Source organism: Dryobates pubescens, chromosome 6, assembly GCF_014839835.1.
Source record: "Dryobates pubescens isolate bDryPub1 chromosome 6, bDryPub1.pri, whole genome shotgun sequence".
Lineage (NCBI taxonomy): Eukaryota > Metazoa > Chordata > Aves > Piciformes > Picidae > Dryobates > Dryobates pubescens.
Genome location: NC_071617.1, coordinates 27780186 through 27801816, shown reverse-complemented (window position 1 = coordinate 27801816; position 21631 = coordinate 27780186). Strand labels below are relative to the sequence as shown.

The following is a 21631-nucleotide window of genomic DNA, read 5'->3' as shown; positions in this document are numbered from 1 at the left end:
GTGGTTTTAAACCTGTAATCTCAAAATCTCAGAATTTTGCAGACTATTTCTAAGTTATCTCTCACCAGGTGTAAATTTCTTCTGAAGTTACTTCATCTGAAAATTGCAAGAGTCCCTAAACCTAAAAAGATTGGAAGAACTACCACCAGTTTGGTTTATGAGCCTTGTAGAGGACTAAAAAACCTGCAAAACAAGAGTGGCCTTGTGCTCTCATTGAAAATGTTTGTGTGCTGATCATAGGAGTCCCTAAAATAGACAGTATTTCACTCTCTAGAATTACAATGCAGGAGTACCATTAACAAAAGAGAATTAAAAGACTGTTTTCTGTGTTATTTCATTAAAGAAGATAATCAGACAAAGGAAGAAAATGAAAAGGCATATAGTGGAATTTTCTCCAAAGTGGAAACTAGCTGTGACCTCCTTAACGCACCGAACCTTCTTCCCCTCACCCTCGAATAGCCCTGTGGGAAGCAAAATTGTGCCATCTAGTGGGATTTATCTAAGTCTCAGCTGTGCATTCCACTAGACACTACAGACACCCTGCAGACCGCATCCACTTCCATTTGTTTACATTATAGCATGGACTTGTTTGGATTATGCTTTACTCTCAGGTTCAGATTCCTCCTCTACCACAGTTGCAGGAAGGGTCTGTTCACTCTGCCAGGCTCAGGGACAGAGAGGACTTTGTGTGCTCAAAAGAGAATATTCAAAAGCTCAGTCAGGACTTGCAGGGTGGGCAATATGTCACAAACAAATAATGCAACTTCACCAGGGCAGGTTCTGAAAATAGGGTAAAATAGGTGCAACCACGACAAGATTCACCGGTTAGGGGGAAGCTTTGCACTCCGTGGACCAGGTAGCACTGGCAGGACAAGACACATCCCACAAAAGCTTGCTTGCCTTTTTTTTTTTTTTTTTTTGAGAGGGGTCAGAGGCACAAAGGGGAATCTGCATTTTCATTTAGTTGTTCAAACTGTGTTTCTTCTTGGCTTCTCAGCTGATGGGAAAGTTTAGGGAAAATTATTTTCACTAGTGTGACTTGGTAAATTTGAAACATCAAAGCCACAGTGGTCACCACAGATGAAGACTCTTCAAGCTTGGCAAGCAGCCAGCAACCTTGGTTTGCTATGCTGCACAGTGACAGAGCTGGTGTATGCAAACAACACTGTAACACAACCTGATTTCCTAGTACGCTTTTGTAACCTAAGTTAAGCAATAGGCTTAATGTAGATTCCAGTATGATCTTTTTAATCTTTGCCCTTCATGGATCACTGTATCTTTATGTTAGGCAATTATTTCACTGCTTGCATTTCTTTTTCCTTCTGTGCTATTGATAGGAGAGATCCATATAATGTATAACTGCAATACTGAAAGTGGCCCAAGTGTTGCAAGTGACTTCAATACCTATCTAACAAGGCCCTTTGGGAGCACTCCTTATTGCCTCAATCATAACAGGTGAATGAATAACAACTCAGTAAGTTTTCAGTATCAGCAAAAGTAAAGTTCATTGGCCAGTCTTCAAATAATTAACATCTCTTTCCTCTAGAAATACAGTGAGAAGTGACCTTTTCCAACAAAACATAAGCTGTTTTTCTCCAATTCAAAGCCTTCTCTGGAATAATTTGATAAGCTCTGGCCACCTTTTGGTTTGCATGAATCAACATGGAAAAGAATCTTAAGAACGTGTTGGTCATTTCTTTTGGATTTTTACTTCTCTTCACTGCTTACGGAGGACTCCAGAGCCTACAGGTAAGTGGAAAATCTCCCACTCTATTACTATAATCTTATTCTTATTACCCAGCAATGTAAAACAATAAAAATACATGCCAAATCCATTAAGTAATTAAAATATAAATTAATGCGATAATTGCTGGCGTCATGATATAACACAATAACAAACAATATCACTTTAAATTAAAGGCAATTATGGCTTGTATTAGCATTAATATCTTAGAATATAGTAGCAGAAATTGGTTTCTAGAATGACTTGAACATTCAGAATACCATCAGAACTTGCTTGCCTAGCATAGCCAAAATGAAAGACCGAGGGTTACTGTTGATGTTTATGAATACTTCAGAGTAGATACACACAAAGAGGAACTCCTGAGACTGGGAAACCACTGGTCCAATGACAAATAAATGGATATAAGCCATACATGAGCAACTTTAAGCAGGATATTAAAAGAGGACCCTTGGAAGGATTTTCCCAGCATTGTGGGAGTTTGTATGCTTTAAATGTGGAGCTTCATACACAATTTGATGCCCATGTTTGCAATAACAAGGAAGAGGTCCCTGCTAGCTCTCTACATCTCTCCTCCTCTCCTTGAGCAGTTTCTGCCCATCGACACCATCAAATTCCAAGTTGAGGGAAGTTCTGCAAAAACAGTCCCAAGAATGGGTAGAAGTATTATAAGCTGGGCAGACTAACATGGCAGGGGAAGATGAACCCAAAAAGCCCTAAGTCAGCCTGACTCTCTGAAATGGTGCATACTCAGGTTAAGTGCTGGAACATAAAGTCTCCCTTAACACTGCAGGAGGGAGTGGTGCTGATTCATGAAGCAGCCCTCTTCTCTTTCCATTTTGTCTTGATAGTTAGAGAAGACTGAGACAGAATTGTGTTGTAACATGCAGGAGAATAATTTAAAACGTTCATAATTCATTTCAATATTCTGCTCCCCCCAAGAAAACCTGAACAACCCCTATAGTAAAAATTAATCTACTCGTTTGATTTTGGAGGCTTGGCTCCTACTTTTTGGAAGCTGTAGCTGGCAAAACCAGGCATGTGGTGTTTCATAAATAACACCTCTGTGATCAAGAAGCCTCTTTGCTTATTTATAAAACAAGCACTCTGATTCTCAAATAAGTTGATACAGGTCAACAAATAACCTCCTCACATCACTGTCCTAATGCCTGTTTCTCACTGATGCTGCTGTGTTGCTCCTACCATGGTCCTGCATGGCCAGATCATTCAGCTGTCACAGGGCTTGGAAATATTCAGTGCAGATACCAGCAACTTCATTTTCCTCCAGTGCTCTGCAGTGATACCCTCTCCACAATGTCCATTCCCCCTTCTGAAAGCATCCTGGATCACATCAGCTTTTTAGGGAAAAGAAACAGGAAAACATTGATAAGCAGCATCATGATGATCTTATTGCAACTTTCACAGTATCAAGACAACAAAAGAACTATTTTTAGCAGAAAAATATAAAATCTTGTTAGATCAGTAAAATGTTATTTGTCCCATTTGGCAACATAGGTGAATTGATTGCTTGCACTTACAAAAGGCTGCTTTGAGCATATTAGGATAGTTGGACCCTGGCCTCTCAAGAATTTTGAAATTAGCAACCCCATGCAAAGCTAGAGGCTGGGGTCAGAGTGGCTGGAGAGCAGCCAGGTGGAGAGGGACCTGGGGGTACTGGTCGATGGTAGGCTGAACATGAGCCTGCAGTGTGCCCAGGCAGCCAAGAGGGCCAATGGCATCCTGGCCTGCATCAAGAACAGTGTGGCCAGCAGGAGCAGGGAGGTCATTCTGCCCCTGTACACTGCACTGGTTAGACCGCACCTCGAGTACTGTGTCCAGTTCTGGGCCCCTCCGTTTAGGAAGGAGGTTGACTTGCTGGAACGAGTCCAGAGAAGGGCAACAAAGTTGGTGAGGGGTTTGGAACACAAGCCCTATGAGGAGAGGCTGAGGGAGCTGGGGTTGCTTAGCCTGGAGAAGAGGAGACTCAGGGGTGACCTTATCACTCTCTACAACTACCTGAAGGGAGGTTGTAGACAGACGGATGTTGGTCTCTTCTCCCAGGCAACCAGTACCAGAACAAGAGGACACAGTCTCAGGCTGCGCCAGGGGAGGTTTAGGCTGGAGGTTAGGAAGAAGTTCTATACAGAGAGAGTGATTGCCCATTGGAATGGGCTGCCTGGGGAGGTGGTGGAGTCACCGTCATTGGAGGTGTTCAGGAGGAGACTTGATGGGGTGCTTGGTGCCGTGGGTTAGTTGTTTGGCTGGTGTTGGATTGGTTGACGGGTTGGACACGATGATCTTGAAGGTCTGTTCCAACCTGGTTTATTTTATTCTATTCTAAAGCAAAGAATGTTACACTGCTGCTAAGCCAACCCTAGCAATGCAGATGTGAGGGTATTCCTGCCCGAGACAAAGTGAAGGGCAAGAAAAGAGGTTATCCCTTATTCAGCTTCCTCTCAAAGGGAAACTCAAATGAATTACATTAAATAGTCTAAAGTCTGACTTACCAAAGCTTTGAATCTGAGAAGACTTCACCTGGTTTTGTATCATATTTTCATAAATGGGTTATCATTGTGAGGAAAATGGTAAATCCATAATCAGGCTGCTTTGGTAATACCCAGCCTCAGCTTCCAGGTATCTCTATTTCTGCCTGAATCCACTCTCTGTACACTACAGGACCATAAACCTGTTACAAATTTTTTTCTCACCTATTGTTTTTATTCACACAGAGCAGTCTCCACTCAGAAGAAGGCTTGGGTGTTGCTTCCCTAAGTGTTCTCTATGCTGCACTCATCTTATCGTCCATGTTCCTCCCTCCACTCCTCATCAAGAAGCTGGGCTGCAAGTGGACCATTGCAGGCTCTATGTGCTGCTACATCGCATTCTCCTTAGGGAACTTCTATGCTAGCTGGTACAATTTAAACACTTTAATCCTCTCTATTGTGGTTGAAGAAAATCAGCAAGGGCAAAATTCTTTCTTCTTTTTCTTAATTCTTACTCTAACTCTGTGTGGTGGATTTGAAAGTTGGATGCAAAAGGTGTTGCATGCAAGAAACAGGGGTAAATAAATCCCCATTAGGTGAAGCAAAGAGGTAAAGCAGAGAGGCCAAAATGTGCAAAAAGAAGGAATGCATCCATCTGCCCATGTGAAGCTGCTTCTCTAACTCATGTGTAGCAGAGTTAAAAAAATTTAAAAATTAAACAATTAAACCCCCAGAAGTTTAATTTAGAATATAAATTACTAATTTAATTCTCACTTAAAAAAGGACCAAGCACATGAACACAGACCCAGCCAGCCAGCCTAGGTCTAACCCCTGGACACAGCTGGAAATGACTGGACATCCTAAACTTTGTATGACTGGTTCTATGGAACTGGTTTATTGAAGCACACAAAGGATAAATCTATTTCCTTGATGATTCTTTTTACTTCTGAATCTTTGGGTAAAATATTGTTATGCTAAAGGATAATAAGTATGCTAAACAAAGTGTTCTTTGGCAGGTATACATTAATCCCCACCTCTGTGATCCTGGGCTTAGGAGGAGCTCCACTCTGGTCTGCCAAATGCACGTACCTCACCATTGCTGGCAATTCCTATGCTGAGAAAGCAGGAAAAAATGGAAAAGACATTATTAACCAATACTTTGGGGTCTTCTTTCTGATATTTCAGTCCTCTGGCATCTGGGGAAATCTTATCTCGTCTTTGATATTTAGTCAAGCTTCCACCACAGGTAAAATATCTTTAAAAATCTTGGTGTTTCTTTCTATAAACATCAACTAGTTCTAGATAGTTAAAAGGCACATTTCTGTAGCTGAGCTGGTGACCCTCAGTTGCTTTCATAGTCAGTAGAAAGAGGCAGTTGAGATGTGACTTAGCTCATCTGAAGTTAGGTGTTTGAAACAGATGGGCTAAATTCCTCTCTGGAAATATCTATATTCTATCAACTCTTCATCAGCTCTAAAGAGAGTTCAGACAGCTAGCTCAAAAATAGGTACCTATTGAATTAATGTTGAATTCCACTCCTGTGTTGTAAAACATAGCCAGTCTGCTGGCAGTCTTTCACATCTGACACCCGTTTAAAGTGAATTAAAACAAAAGACAAAATTGTGAAGCAGCCTTTTTATAAAGCTCGTAGTATTGGATTAATACATGTTAAAGATTCAAGGTTAGTCATGCTAATGCTGGTGCTTACTGAAAATGAGTGCTTTACAGAATTGTGAAGAAGAAATAGAAATAGCTGTTGGCAAGAGTTTGTATGCCAAGGCCCCTCTGCTGTATTTCAGGCTCAGACAGCAGATGCTTGATGTAGTTTGAAGAAACCACTCCACAGTTCTGCCCTCATTTCCTATGCTTGTAACTGGTGTAAGCTTTAAATGGCCAGTTTTTAAGATAAATTAATAATTGGACATCACCTTAGAGATTCAAAGTGCTACAGTTATTATCACAGCAGTCCCCCATGCATTCTCTAGTCTGTCAAAATTGGAACAAATCATCAAAGGAGCTCTCCATATACACAGCTACTATGAATAGCAAGAAGGCAACTCTCTTTCCTGGCTCAATAAGCAATATCTCCACTAGAGGGTGTTCAAATAGGTTTTAGGTTAAAACTAAATGTCAGGGAGTTGGGACCAGGCTTCCATTTTTGTTTTGAATCCTTGAATTTATGGAAAATCACAAGGTGTGATATTTACAGAGAATTATGCTTCCTTTAAATACAAGTAACAACAGATGAAACATCAAAGCAGAATGCTAAAGGACTGTATCAAGTGCAACAGAGCCTTGCTAACCTCATCACTGAGCCACACAATATTTTGGGAGGGACTGTCCATTCCAGTTTCACTTGCAGGGGAGAGGCTGTAGTGCAGTGGTGGTGTCTGCACAGACTGCAACGTTTCATTCTCCTCTGCCTCACAGCAGACATCTTGTTAATAAGAGGAATAAAATACTCTTTTTTTCTCTCTTTTTTTACATTGGATTTCAGGAAATACTGTGTTCCTGGGAAGTGTCCTGTGAACAGCCCTCAAAGCCAAAGGCTTGCATATATCTGCACAACAGTAATGAGCAGTCATACCATAAGCTTCCCAGCTGTGCCTTTTCAGTGAGATTCAGCTTTAACCTAGTGGGAGCTTCCTGAGGGGTGAGAGGGTAAGGATGTCCAGTCACTGACTTCTTTTCCTCTCATCTGACAGTGCAGCAAAAGTGTCAACCCAACCTGTTCATATATTTAAAATGCATAATTTCACTGAACAGTTGGAAAGTTATGGTATGTATCTGCAGAATGAAAATGTATAAAACTCAGATGTGCATGGTGCCTGCATGAAGTGCATCCAAACATAGCAAGGCAAGCTACACTACAACAGTAGACAACAAACAATGTAAATTTCAAGAGTCAGCCTTTCTTATACATCAATATTGCCATCTTATTTCCAGAGGAACAGAGCAAACCCCACATTGCAGCTTGCATATCACTAAATGCATGTGCATCTTCAACTTTAGATGATGCATGAACAGATTAAAAGCTTGTCCTAAACTCTTCCATAATTTACTAGTGTGACTCACCTTTTGCATACGGCAATTTTGCTGAGGGTCTGTTTATTCAAAACTCTGTAGAGGTAGCCACTGGCTATCATAAAGTAAGAATATTCTTTATGTTATGAAGTTTTATCTGATCTTGAACCTTAAGTTGTTTATGGAGCCAGTTAAACAGCTGATTCACATAGTAGCAGCTTTGATTGGAAGCAATGAGGAAAGACACACTAAAAGTAGTTACACAGCAACCCTAATTGAAAAATTACAGAGCAAGTCCTGTTTAAAGACTGGGCCAAGGTGCACTGTACTGCCCTTTATTGTGCTTGGACCAGTGACAAATTTTCCAGTGAATGCACTGAAATAATTGTATGAGTATTTTGATCATCCTTCCCCAAGACACAGCTTATTCTGGCTTACACTTTAGGATAGTATTTTTAATTTACAGAAAGGGTACTGGAGGAAGTGGGCACGGTGTCATGATTACACACAGGGTGCATGAATACGGGCATATGTATGGCTCTGACACATGGGCTGGCGCAACACTGATGGGACTAAACAAAGTAAAGGTTTACTCTAACCAAACTATTCCAGTTTCAGGTATGTTCTCAAAGAGTAATCAGGTTATAAAAAAGTAATAAAAATAAGATATAAAGAAAGTAATAAAGGTGGTTTCTGTCCCTGTATACAAAAACAATCTGAAGAGAGATAAGATGCTCTGACTGTAAAAACTGAGGTTGATTAGTTCAGCAGTGTTGTAAACTGAGAGACCTGTCCTCTGGGGTAATATGATTAAGCAGTACAGATACACAATGGAACTTGAAATACTGAAAATTGAACTTGAATTCACATTGTAGCCTCTGGCTTTAGTCCAAGACTCCAGGAAACTATCAATTAAGTGTTCTGTCCTGAGCAACTGTTTCTGTTAAACCAAGTTTTTATGTGTTAAACTGGGATACTGAATTCAAACATCTCTAGTTTGGAAGCATTTGAAAACAGGACCAATCATTGAGCACTGAATTCCCTTCTCATTTTATCTTTACATACAGAATGAACTAATTTGACCTCTTCTCTGACTTGCCTTTCTTTTGCTTCTTACTGAATTAGTGGAAGTCTCAGAAGAAAACCTAGCATGCTGCGGAGCATATGACTGCATGACTGATACCACTAACAGCACTGGGTCAGCAGAACCCTCCAACTCCTTAATCTATACTCTGCTAGGGATTTACACTGGTAAGTAATCCACAACACTGGTAGGTAATCCACAAAATCTTTAATGAATATCACTGATGGGGAATGTACTACTTGTGAAACCTAGCATGACTTTGTAGATTAAGTTTCCAATTTCCACTTTCAATCCAGTTTGCCAGAAGGAAATAAGATATGTGAGAGCTGTAAACAGCTCCTTCCTAAACAGTTGAAACTGCCTTGTGCCAGTGCTGTATCATTTTTTTCTGATGAAGAAAGACATTATTTATCACTTTTCACTTGGAATAAAGCTGAAACTCGGTATGGTGACCCAAGTGTTTCACCTAATGTCAGTGTTGGTCTACAAACAAAAGCAAACCTATATTGCAATTATAGAATTACAGAAGTTTACCCAGTTACGCATGAGATGGTTTTAAATTGACTATCCTCAGGATCAGCAAGAGTGAACTAGTTACTGATGGTACTGGGCAGATTTACATATGCATGCAGAGGCCTGAGATGCTAAGAGCAACCCAGCCTGAACTCACCACCTTCTGGTCATCTGTGGATGCCTATCAGAACTGGCTGGTGTCTTGCCATGTGCATAACAGTTTTAGCACAAGAAGTGCATGGTAATTAGAGGTGGACCAGAACCCTGTCTCCTAGAACATGCATTTGTCTGGGGAGAGGGTTTTGGATCCTTGCTGAGATTTTACAACTTCAGTCAATTCTCAGCTTTGTTGTTTGAATTCTAATACCTTAGTATGAAAGATGAATGTGAAGAGAAACACTAGGAGAATTGGCACTACAGCTGCTACAGACCTTCCTTGCATATGGCTAGAAAGCAATGAAAGACTGGGAAGGCTGATGCCATAAAAAAATGGAAAAATAAAAATAGTTGTGCAAAGACTCATTCAGTGAGGAAGGTTCAAACAGCTCAAAACAAGTTATTCGACAGATAAGGGGGAAGTATCTGTCAAAGCAGTATGTCATCTTAGCTCTGTGAAAATATCTTTGCAGTCTCTGCCCATAGGTGTACTCTCTATGCTGAGACAGATGCACAGAACTTGTCATACACTCAGAGAGTATGTGATCTGGTCAGGGCCAGCCCTCACTAGACAAGGGGCAGGGCAGCAAACCCTTCCTCTTTCCCCAACCTCCATTCCTAATTGGTGAGAAAACACAAAGAATATCCCTCACTTCCCTTCCAGAATGTGCTGGAGCCAATACCTTTCTGCTAAAGGCTAGGTTGGCTCACAAGTTTAAATTTAAATTTGATGACTAACACATACAGCACTCCCTCAGGCTTTGCTCATGCAAAATGAATGCAACCCTGCTGTCTATTGACCCCATATTAGTATGGTTTCATTTTTCTTTTAAGCTCTCAATGAAAGATACGTCTTTTCCAACCTCGAGGGAAGCCAAATAGTTAGATATTCCACTCACAGATATTTCTAAACATCTCTTCTAATTTGATTGCTGAATACATATTTTGCTCATCTTACATGGAGACAATAATGGATAAGTCTTTTGTTTAGTTTTTCTCAACTGTAGATGTTTCTATTTATGTTCATACCAACCATTATTAAGCCATGCAGTTACATATCTCCTATAGTTGATGTTGATTAATTTGACACATTTGTTAGCATGTTTTTCCTGTAAACATGAATGTCCTGCTCTCACTCATATATGTCCTGCAAGCATCCCATAAGCACTAACAAACACTCTGTAGAATTGATAATCACAGAATCACTCAGGTTGGAAAAGATCCTCAGGATCACCAAGTCCAAATGATAACCCTACTCTACAAAGTTCACCCTTGAACCATATCCCCAAGCATCATATCCAAATGGTTTTTAAATACATCCAGGCTTGCTGACTCAGCCACCTCCCTGGGCAGCACATTCCAATGCCTGACCACTCCTTCTGTGAAAATTTTTTTTCCTAATGTCCAGTCCAAACCTACCCAGTTACAGCTTGAGGCTATTCCCTCTTGTTCTATCACTAATGACCTGTGAGAAGAGACCAGCACCAGCATCTCCACAATGTCCTTCCAGGTAGTTGCAGAGAGCAATGAGGTCTCCCCTCAGCCTCCTCTTTTCCAAACTAAACAGCCCCAACTCCTTCAGTCACTATTCATAAGATTTATTCTCCAGGCCCTAAATGACTTACATCATGAAGGGTTTACAGCTTAGCTACAGTGGAGAACCTGGACACTGGAGAATACAATTTCATTCTAGGAGACATGAAGGAGAAATAATAAGCAATTAAAACCTGAGGTAATTTACTATAAATCTGCTAATGTATTTGGATGTTAAAAGTTCAAAGAGAATGCCCATGCACAGTAACACAGGAGTTGATTAACATGGCAAAGTGGATGGGAAGAGGTACTTGGTTCTCCTCTTACTCTCAACTCTACTTGTTTTCATGGATGGAATTCTAGTCAATGTAAGTAGGAGAGGAAATATAATCACACCTTGCATCTGTAATGAAGTAATCAGCTGTGAATCTGTGGTTGTTTCATATATATTATGTGACACAGTTAAGGTCTTGTAACAAGAAAACATTTTTATTGACTCCCTTCACAAGCAACAAACCTAGACCGAGACATACATGACCATTTTTTGATTACCTGCCTCACATATTCTTTGACATGCTGCTTCTGCCAGGAAATTATAGGTTCAAAGCTGTACAAAGTATGGCTCCAAGCTGACCAAAAAAACCCCCAAAACCAGAAAAGACAATATACTCTGGGATCCAAGGCAGCAGTTCAGCCTCTAGCCCTTTATTTTTCTTTTAAAAGAAGATCCGCATGAAAAGCTTGGCACTCAACGTGAATATTCCTCTCTTGTGTTGATTTAAAGCATGTTGATAGCTCCCGAGGGAGCTGTTTCTGGCCAGCTCTCCCTCCCTGCGACCCCTGGCTTGCCCTGGAATGGTGAGCGATCACCCTTTGCAGTGCAGCTGGCCCAGCGGCTGTCACAACAGGCCAGTGACAGTTAAGCTGAGAGGATTTGTGAGGTTCACAGCTGTATGAAGAAGATGTGAATGTATATCAGGCCCTTACTGTTTACACAGAAATGGCCTTTACACTGAAGCGGAATCAGAGGCATCTGCCAAAACATCCCACAGAGAGCTAAACACTAAGTCAGAACAATAACAGCAGCAAGCAACTTCCCATCATTCTTCCAGCATTCCTCAGTTTTTCATGAACTTTTTGTTTTGTTTTTGCAGCTAGTGGTGTGCTAGCTGTGTTGCTGATTGTTATATTTCTGGACCAGATCAAATCTGACCAAGCAGAAACAGAGAAAGAAATACTAGAGACACCATCCATTTGGTCTACGTTCCTAGCAACTTTCCAGCACCTTAAAGACAAAAGGCAGTGTCTTCTAATCCCTCTGACAATGTACAGTGGGCTTGAACAGGGATTTCTCTCTGGTGACTACACAAAGGTGTGGATGACAATCTATTTCTGATTGGGTTGTGTGCCTTTGTGTCTATTGCATCTGATCTGTATTTAAATTAAGATGTTTTCAGTGGTGATCTGTGGTTTGCTAAATTACTGCTTACTTCTACTTGAATGAACTCTGAGTGACATCTTCAAACAGCAGAGGCCAGCAGTAAATATGTCCTTTGGAACAGCCTCAAAAAGAACAGTGAAGAGAGCTAAACTCACCAGTGGAGGCCACAGCAGAGAGCTACAGGTTCAAACTCTTCAGCTCGTTGTAAATAGCAAACTGGGAGAGCAGCCAGAAGTCTGCAAAGCTTTTATATCTTCCTTCCTTCCAGTTTCCCCAGAGTTTGTAGAAGTGCAAGTCAGCACACATATCACATATTTTATTTTGAAAAACTCTACTGTAAGACAGCAAATCCTCAACGTGTCTGGCTGAAAGCCCCTACCAGTCACTAGTGCAACAGGTTCAAACCCTTACAGATTGATCAACATCCTCCACCCCCTGCTCTGCTCTTCCAGTTTCTCTACAAACTTAAGACACACAACAGGTGTGTTCTCCAGACATTCACTGAGAAACCCTCCAAAGAAAGGGGGCAATCTTCCTGAGCTGCTTATTTGACACTAAAGCTTTCAAAACTTGCATATAAGCAGATGGAATAGTGCACCTGCTGCTGCATTTGAATTGATTGAAAGGGACACTCCATGGCCACCTCCACTGGTTGTATGCTCCTATAGGTGAGGTACTCTTCATTTCTTGGGAGCTGTAATGACTATAGTGCTGATTGCCATTTTTCATGTCTTGGATTATGAAAAGAAGGGCCACTTCCTAGTGCCACTTCCAGGAGTTGTATTTGCATAGTGAGCAGTATTCTGCTTTCTTCTGCTTGTTACTGCTCTGTTTGCATGGCATCAGTCTGCTTGGGATCTGGGTTAGGAATATTGCTGTTGAAGGCCAACTATGCCAATACACTAGGGGACTTTTCAGCAAATTCTGCAGCTGTACTCCCTTTATCTTGTCCACGCTGGGTAATTGCTGAATACTCAGGCTAAGACCCTTGAAACTTAGCTGCATATTTTCACTGAAGAAAACGGGTTTCATCTCTTCTCTTCCAGACGTATGTGACCTGTGCCCTGGGGATACGTTACGTCGGTTATACGATGATCTGCTTTTCAGCAGTAAATTCCCTCTGCTCTGCGCTCTTTGGAAAGATCTCTCAGTTCACTGGTAGAAAACTTCTATTTTCATTAGGTATGTAAAGGTCACTTGAAGGAATTATCATAGAGTAGAATAGAATAGAATAGGATAGAATAGAACAGAACAGAATAGAATAGAATTAACCAGGTTGGAAGCGACCTTTGAGATCATTGAGTCCAACCTATCATCCACCACTATCTATCAACTAAACCATGGTACCAAGCACCCCATCCAGTCTCTTCCTAGACACCTCTGGTCATGGTGACTCCACCACCTTGCTGGGCAGCCCATTCTAATGGCAAATCACTCTTTCTATGAAGAACTTCCTCCCAACATCCAGCCTAAACTTTCCCTGGTGCAGCTGTCCTCTTGTTCTGCTGCTGGTTGCCTGGGAGAAGAGACATGTAATATATCAAATCCAGTGCTCCCCACCTCTGCAGGTACTACAGAGAAAGAGCTTGCTGTCAGCTGCCAACTAAACCCAGAGTCAGTCTGGAGGCAAACTTCATTCATGAGAAGAAAGGCAGCACAGTTAATCACTGTATTAGGATAACTGCCTTACATAATTTTGCTGGTGGCATAGTTCACCCCGGTTTTGAAAGTGCTATCTACTCAGAAGTTTTGATGCTTTATAGCTCTAATGCAACCAGTGATAAATGATATTACAATACAGATGTTGAGGCCTACACTATACGTGAGAAGGATTTCTCTATTGGGGTGAAACCTCCTCACCTTTATGGAGCAAAAGCAGCTGAGAACCTTGTGAGATACACTGTTGATTTGAAGTTTCAGGGGACAGCAAACTTGGAAATTTCAGCAACCAGTCTGGGAATGTCAATAACATTTTTAAAGGTTGTCCTGGTGTCCTTTTCACTACTTGTTGTATATGGAGAAAAATAAAAAAGAAAGTCAGACTAGAATAACTTAGGGCAATTTTCAGGTTGACATGAGATGTGTACAGTTAAGAACATCTCCCTTTCCAGAGAGCACTGTTCCAATGAGTAACACAGTAATAGAGGCAGAAAAATAACAAGAAATATTTCAGAAATGTTTTCTTTGTGTACTGTATCCACTAAGCATACTAAAGTGCACTAACACCTCACTTCCACTACACAGTAACCTGTATTGTTAGAAACATCACTGACTGAGTCAGCATTCATCTAGGCATTCTACACATTTCCTTCATAGGAAATTTTAAATTTTGGCAAGAAAGAAGACCTTTACAGTCCTTTATGCTACGCTGACTAGTTTAGAGAGTCTCTGTGTCTGTACCAGGCATATCTCTCACTCTATGAAACCCAGGTTAAAAAAAACAAACTACTACTACTACACTATAAGGTTAGTAATGCAAGATGTCTGAACTTCTCAGTTCTGTTTAATGGTTGAATTCAGCCTGTGAAGGTGTGTCTGTGTTTACCAAACTGCTTTTAAAAAGAAAGGCAAAACATCACCAGACCCTCTAGACATCCTTAGCTGTCTGCTCTGGCCCTGAAAGAAAACCTGTGCTTAAACACTAGGTAAGGAGAGCTTCCTCCCCCTTCCCACATGCCTCACATGGTGACTGCAAGTATTTCAGCAACCCTTTCTCCCACTCAGTAGCAGTTCTTGTCCCTTGGGCTAACAGCTGTATCAGCACCAAGGATCTCTCAGCTCAGAACACTGACTAGAATTATTAACTGAAGACCGTCAAAAGACTTCATTGTGTTGTGTTTAATGTGATATCAAGTCAGTCAGTGCAAATGTCAGTGAAACAGAAAGATTGTAAGATTGTCATGTGCTCCAGTTGGGGGAAGAATTTGAAAGTGTTACCTACCACTGTCTGTCCTGTTTGTAACCACATTTATAATTCTCTTGTTTCTTTCCGCATCAACAGCCGCGGTTACCAACACCGCCTGTATAATAGCGCTGCTGCTGTGGAAACCTCACCCTAAGCAGCTTGCCGTATTTTTCATATTCCCTGCTCTTTGGGGCCTATCTGATGCCATTTGGCAGACACAAACTAATGGTAAGTCCTGGTGACAATGAAATACATTCTCTAGAGATACAGAAATCTGTATGTTTCTGTTAATAAAGCAACACATGCATAAATTGATGATGGGTTTAAGACACCATCTAAACAAAACATGTTAGCTCATTGGAAAGCAGGAGAAATAAGGGCAAGTTTGGAATAAGACAGTAAAATACTCATTAAACATATTTTTCCAAGATGAAGAGAGAATACTGCAGAAAATTATAACAGATACTCAGAATTAATGTTCTGGAGGAATCACAGTATCACAGTATCACCAAGGTTGGAAGAGACCTCAAAGATCATCAAGTCCAACCTGTCACCACAGACCTCATAACTAGACCATGGCACCAAGTGCCACGTCCAATCCCCTCTTGAACCCCTCCAGGGACGGTGACTCCACCATCTCCCTGAGCAGCCCATTCCAATGACAAATGACTCTCTCAGTGAAGAACTTTCCCCTGGTGCAGCTTGAGATTGTGTCCTCTTGTTCTGGTGCTGGTTGCCTGGAAGAAGAGACCAACCCCTTCCTGGCTACAATCTCCCTTCAGATAGTTGCAGAGAGCAATGAGGTCTCTCTCCTGAGCCTCCTCTTCTCCAGGCTTGACAATCCCAGATCCCTCAGCCTCTCCTCATAGGGCTTGTGCTCAAGGCATCTCACCAGCCTCGTTGCCCTTCTCTGGACATGTTCAAGTGTCTCAATGTCCTTCTTAAACTGAGGGGCCCAGAGCTGGACACAGTACTCAAGGTGTGGCCTAACCAGTGCTGAGTACAGAGGCACAATGACTTCCCTGCTCCTGATGGCCACACTATTCCTAATGCAGGCCAGGATGCCATTGGCCTTCTGGGCCACCTGGGCACACTGCTGGCTCATGTTTAGGTGGCTGTCAATCAGCACCCCCAGTGTCCCTTTCTGTTTGGCAGCTCTCCAGCCACTCTGACCCCAGCCTGTAGCTCTGCATGGGGTTGTTGTGGCCAAAGCGCAGCACCCAGCACTTGGATTTGTTGAATGCCATCACGTTGGACTCTGCCCATCTGTCCAGCCTGTCGAGGTCCCTCTGCAGAGCCCTTCTGCCCTCTAACTGACCAACATCTGCTCCCAACTTGGTGTCACTTGCAAATTTGCGTATGACTGACTCAGTCCCCTCATCCAGATCATCAGTGAAGATATTAAAGAGGATGGGGCCCAGCACTGATCCCTGGGGGACACCACTAGTGACTAGCTGCCAGCTGGATGTGGCATCATTCACCACCACTGTACATATTTCAAAGAAAACTAGAAAACTAAGTTAAAGATTCATACATTTAAGTCTATGTTCACTCTGGACGGAAAGTCATCTCAAAGCTTAACAACAAAAGAACCAGCAAATTGGCTGTTAGGGGTTATAAGAATAAAAAAATGAAGGAGAAAACCACAAAAAGCAACATTACACAACCAAGTAATTCCATGAAGTTCCTATTTGCTCCATTTCAAAAATCATAATCCAACATGATAAGGCATAACAAGGCAATAAAAAGGATCAGAGTCATGCAATACTTCCACTAGAAGACTACTAAACTAGAACACTCTTTAGCTTGGGCAAACCATAAGTAAGGAAAGCAGTAAGACAACAGTATGGAGAAAGTGATTAGAAATTCCCTATTTTTCTTAATAACTGAACAAGTGGCACTTAATTAAGTTATCAGGCAGCAGGCTTTAGAGAAATGAAAGTAAATGTGGTTGGTTTGTTGTTTTGGGTTTTTTTTCTCCCCACAAAATGCATAATCAAAGTATAGCAATCTTTGCCAAAAATGTACATGTTTTTAAGCTGGAATTACATCACTTCAGGGTAAAGTGGTCTCAGGGGCTGCTAAAGCCTAGTGGTCCAGAGAAAATCTCAAACTCATAAATTCCCTTTGTCTTTCATTAGTAGAGTCAAGAGGAAGAGAAAGATCAAAGTATACTTGCCTCATTTCTTACACTTTTATGTTAGGAGTCTGTTACTGGAAGTATACAGTGGACTTCTTATCTAAAGCATCATGAACCTTTTATGCACTTATGATTTGTGATACATTGCAATGCTTATGTACTGACAGTTCAAATACTGAGCTCATATAAACCAAATTCTGTATGGGATTATTTAAATTAATCCTTCAATTGAAAATAGAGGTAGTTTTCTTGTGGAGCTTAAAGACAGAGTTTAAAATGCAGGAGATGGTAAGAAAGAGCTATTGTCTGTGAAGACTTGAAGTAAATTCTGCCCCTGACTCTAAGTCATACTCATTTAAAATCAGTGGTGTAGCCTGTGTTAGTAAAACTGTTAAATGCGCTCCCATCTGTTCCCATATTTTGCCTCTTATCTAATCAATATTGTTTTCCTCTGTTCCAAATCATATTTGGCAGATGCCATAGAAATATATGTCTGACAGAACTAGCCCATCTGGGCCCACATCAGGTGATCTGTCTTGACCTCCTTCCCCCTGGTTTCTCTGGTTGTTTCAGTAGCTTAGATGATTTAATTCACTAGATAAATTATCATATTCCTCCTAGAGAGCCAAAGGGAAAACATCACAGTCACTGATAGTTGTTTCCTTTCAAGCACATGTAGAGTCCCCACCTCTACACACAAGGAATTGACCAGCCAGACTTCTCTATTCCTCCAGCTCAATACCCCTTAGAAGAGAGCTAATACATGCATTAAGGAACACTCTTTTATCTTCTCTCATCCCAACCTACAGCCTCAAGCCTTTGATATGACTTTAAATCAGTGCTCTCATTGTTCAGGTTTATGGAAGGACAACATCAGTGAGGATTTGCACTCCCTAAAGTAAATCTGTTCTTTCATTTCCTGCTTCCTCAGCCACAGTCTAACTGATTGTTCATCAGGAAAATTTTCAGAGCCACATCTTAGTCTTCCACTGGGACAAGGGACCTGCCCTTTATTCTGCCTTCCGCTTTTCCAGAGTGCCTTGCCCTAAGACACTTGGCTTCCTTTAGACTCACAGGAGAGTTGAGGTTGGAAGGGACCTCTGGATATTACCTGGACCAACCCTCTTACTCGAGCAGAGCCATCCAGGCAAAGCTACTTACCTAGGACCATGTCCAGCCAGCTTTCTATTATCTCCAGAGAGAGAGACTCCATGTGTGCCAGTATTTAATCACCCTAAGAGTGGAAATGTTTCTCCAGATGTTCAGAGGGAATCCAGTGTTTTAATTTGTGCCCGTCACTTCTTGTCCGTTTTTCTTGGACACTACTGAAAAGAGCCTGGCTCCATTCTCTCTGCACCCTGTTCCCAGGGATTTACACACATTCCAGATGTCCTTTGAGGACATCTCCTCAGCATGTTCTTGTGTGCCTGACAAAGATGAACTTGATGACTACATTAGGAAAAACGGGATAAGCAGAAAGGACCTATGTGCCAGAGAAAGTGGCTGGGAAATGGCTGCAACTCCCCAGTGAGACGTAGACAGTGGAGAATGCTTCAGGCTTACCTGATGGTGAGTGAGTTCTGCAGCTACGTGACAAGATCAACTTCTATTACAGCACTGTAATAGGTCAGCTCCATTTTCAGATTACTGCAGGATAATTGTGAAAATGTAATGTTTGTGCTTATCTGGGGAAAACCAAACTTTTTTATGCTTGCAGAGTATTTTTCTTCTTGTACATTCTTCAGCTGTTTCACCACTCCTAGTTATAAAGTCATACAGTCATGTCACATTGTCAGACTATAACAGTGTTGACACTGAACCTTATCAGAGATGTGCTGCATCACAAAACAGGATCTTCAGTTTGACATGCCCATTTAAGACTAAATCCCTTCTGCCCTTCATCAGTTTTATACATATATACATCACAGGAAAAATTCCAAGTATCAAAAGCTATGTGGTGAGACAAGATCTCTAAAACAGAATTAGGTCCTTCCTTTGGCAAGCTCCCATGACTGCTGCTTGGGCATCCATAGATTAGCCACCAAACTATACTTATCAGAGTGCTGCATAGTTAAGGCTTTGGGCGTAACTGAAGATGGCTGGCTTTGGTCTGTTGTGGATATTAATGCTGCAGTTCCCCCTAGAGGATTTATAGGCTTACAGTTGCTGAGTCATGTTCTCATTTATTGTGAGTGAAAGCTGCTTCATTTGAGTGAGTAGTGTCCCCTGTCTTAGCTAACCTGAACAGAGATGCCAGTATAACTCCGCAGTAATAACTGCACTTGTGGCATAACAATTGCGTAGCATAGAACAATCAGGTAGACTACAGCAAAACAATGTTATTTCAGTTCTTCCCAGGTCCTTTCCTTCTTAACAAAAGTGAAGAGTTAGTTGAGTCTACCCAGAATTCTATAGAATTCTGTATTTCTCTGTGCCTTTTGGCTGAATGTGTATATTTTAAACACATGTTGGTTGATAGAGAAGTGGGTAAGAAGAGTCAAGGTTCATGATACTCCTACCCTTCACTCCCTGAACACCATAGCTGAGTCAGTGAAAATGCCCTCTGCTTTATCATCATTGATGCTGGCTCAGCACCCAAAGGAAAGCAAGCTCTCTCCTCTTCCCTGTGTGCCACACTAGTCAGAGCAGAGGCTGGGAACCCCTCCCTGATCTCACAGGTGTGGATGTGCAGCTGACTGAACTCAGAGGGAGCTTCACAGTAAACAAAACTGCATTAGGATCATCACCTTATCTATGTAAAGCAAGTTTTCCAGTTGCTGCCAAAAGGTTCTGAATACAGAACCTCTAGTCATGAGGTCTGTGGAGACAGGTTGGACTCGATGATCCTTAGGGTCTCTTCCAACCTTGGTTATACTGTGATACTGTGATACTGTGATATATCAAGGATATTCTTTTTGTCAACTTGTCCAGAAGCTGAAAATTTGAAAACCTGGTTATCTCATTGACAAAAATCTCCTCTGCATATTAAATCTGAGCATAGTTGTAGTGCTCTCCTCAACTGTCTGATTTAAGTAATTTGGGTCAGGTTTTTTTTCTTAGATTGACAAGTATGAACAGCACACATTACTACAGGTAACCTTCTCAATAGTTACATGTGGAGACATGTCAAGTGCCATTGTTGGCCATCTCCTCTTCCTCCTTACTTATACTTGTCAGTGCAAAAACCTTCTTTTTTCTGTCTTACAGTTTGAAAAATAAACTTCTTTTAATCTCACTTCAGTAGAGTCCACCCTTTCTTTCTTTCTTTCTTTCCTCTTCCCATTTTCCTTCCCTTTTCTCTGATATTCTCTATTTTGTCATTTTTGCTCTGTCATTTCACTTATAACAACTTACAGGAGCACAAGAATATTTTAAGGCAAAGCTTATGTTTTCCTTTCTCTGATATTTATGAAGGAGGGTCTATCTTCCCCATTATGATCTATTCTCCTTTGCAGAAAATGTATGGTTGCAGACTTAATCTTCACAAGGTGCATCTCTCCTTCCTTCTAGGACTCTATGGCATTTTATTTGAGAAACACAAAGAGGCTGCCTTTGCAAATTACCGTCTTTGGGAATCACTTGGATTTGTCATCGCCTTTGGTTATAGCACCAAATTGCAAGTCTACATTAAACTGTACATTTTGTTGTCTGTGCTTGTGTTGTCAATGGTGACATATGGAGCAGTTGAATACCTCAAAGCCAAGAGCTCCCCTGGGACACCTCCTGCTACAAAGAAGGAAAATGTAGGACCACTCACCCAGGAAACACACATGTAATCCAACAGAGTCAGAATGATGGAGGCAAACTGAGGCATATACCCAAGGGTGCTGCAACGTGTACCGTCACCATATAGATGGTAAAGGATCAGACTTCAATGCCTGTATAATGCAAATACCTTAGGAGTAAAAATCTCTTTTGACTTTATAAGGGAAGATTATCTGACTTCCCCCTTTCCTGTGGATGACCAACTATTTTATCTTCTTATTTAAAAAATGTTTTTATTTTTAAAAAATTAATAAAGTCTTAATAAATGTAAACAAAACTCTTAAAGTCTTCATATCTTTTGTATCTGTGCCTCAGACTTAATACCATAGCTTTACAATCAAACTTGAAAGCCCACATGCAAAATCAGATGACAGCAACCGGGGTTGCTCAGCTGACTTCAGACAACAAACTTCATTTCATGGAATCATTTGAAGTTGTAGCCAAATGAATCGCTCCTCAGCCACATGGTTGAAACCTTCAAGAACACTCAATCTGGCAATGGGTAACAAAGCCTGCTAACACTCATTTACTGAATGCCCTGTGTTTCTTGGTTATTCTCAGGGAACTGAGGTCCCAAAACTGTGCATTTCCAGAGGTACTGGAGGAGAGTCAGGCCTTCACACGAGAGAACCATGAGACAATGCAGATAATGATGTCATTGAGTGAGGGGCCACCTGTGCCAGATAGGAGGACAGGCCCTGAGAAAGGATAGCAGAGCTATTTCTTCCAAAGGGATTGAGGCTGGGTCATACACCTCATCTGCTGAGGGTGTAGGTGTTGGAGACCCCCTTGGCTGTTGCATTCATCTGCAACATTAGATAGTCAGGTTCCATTAATATTAAGGAA

General features: G+C 41.4%; 1 protein-coding gene across 1 annotated transcript; it reads left to right on the top strand.

Moving 5' to 3' along the window:
* The first annotated feature begins 1593 nt into the window (after window positions 1–1593).
* On the top strand, window positions 1594–20816 carry UNC93A (unc-93 homolog A). Its single transcript, XM_009906328.2, has 8 exons — window positions 1594–1749; window positions 4471–4652; window positions 5241–5470; window positions 8374–8499; window positions 11689–11906; window positions 13022–13157; window positions 14977–15108; window positions 20531–20816. The coding sequence occupies exons 1-8, from the start codon at window positions 1663–1665 to the stop codon at window positions 20794–20796; spliced, it is 1377 nt and encodes a 458-aa protein (XP_009904630.2). The 5' UTR covers window positions 1594–1662; the 3' UTR covers window positions 20797–20816.
* Window positions 20817–21631: the final 815 nt, after the last annotated feature.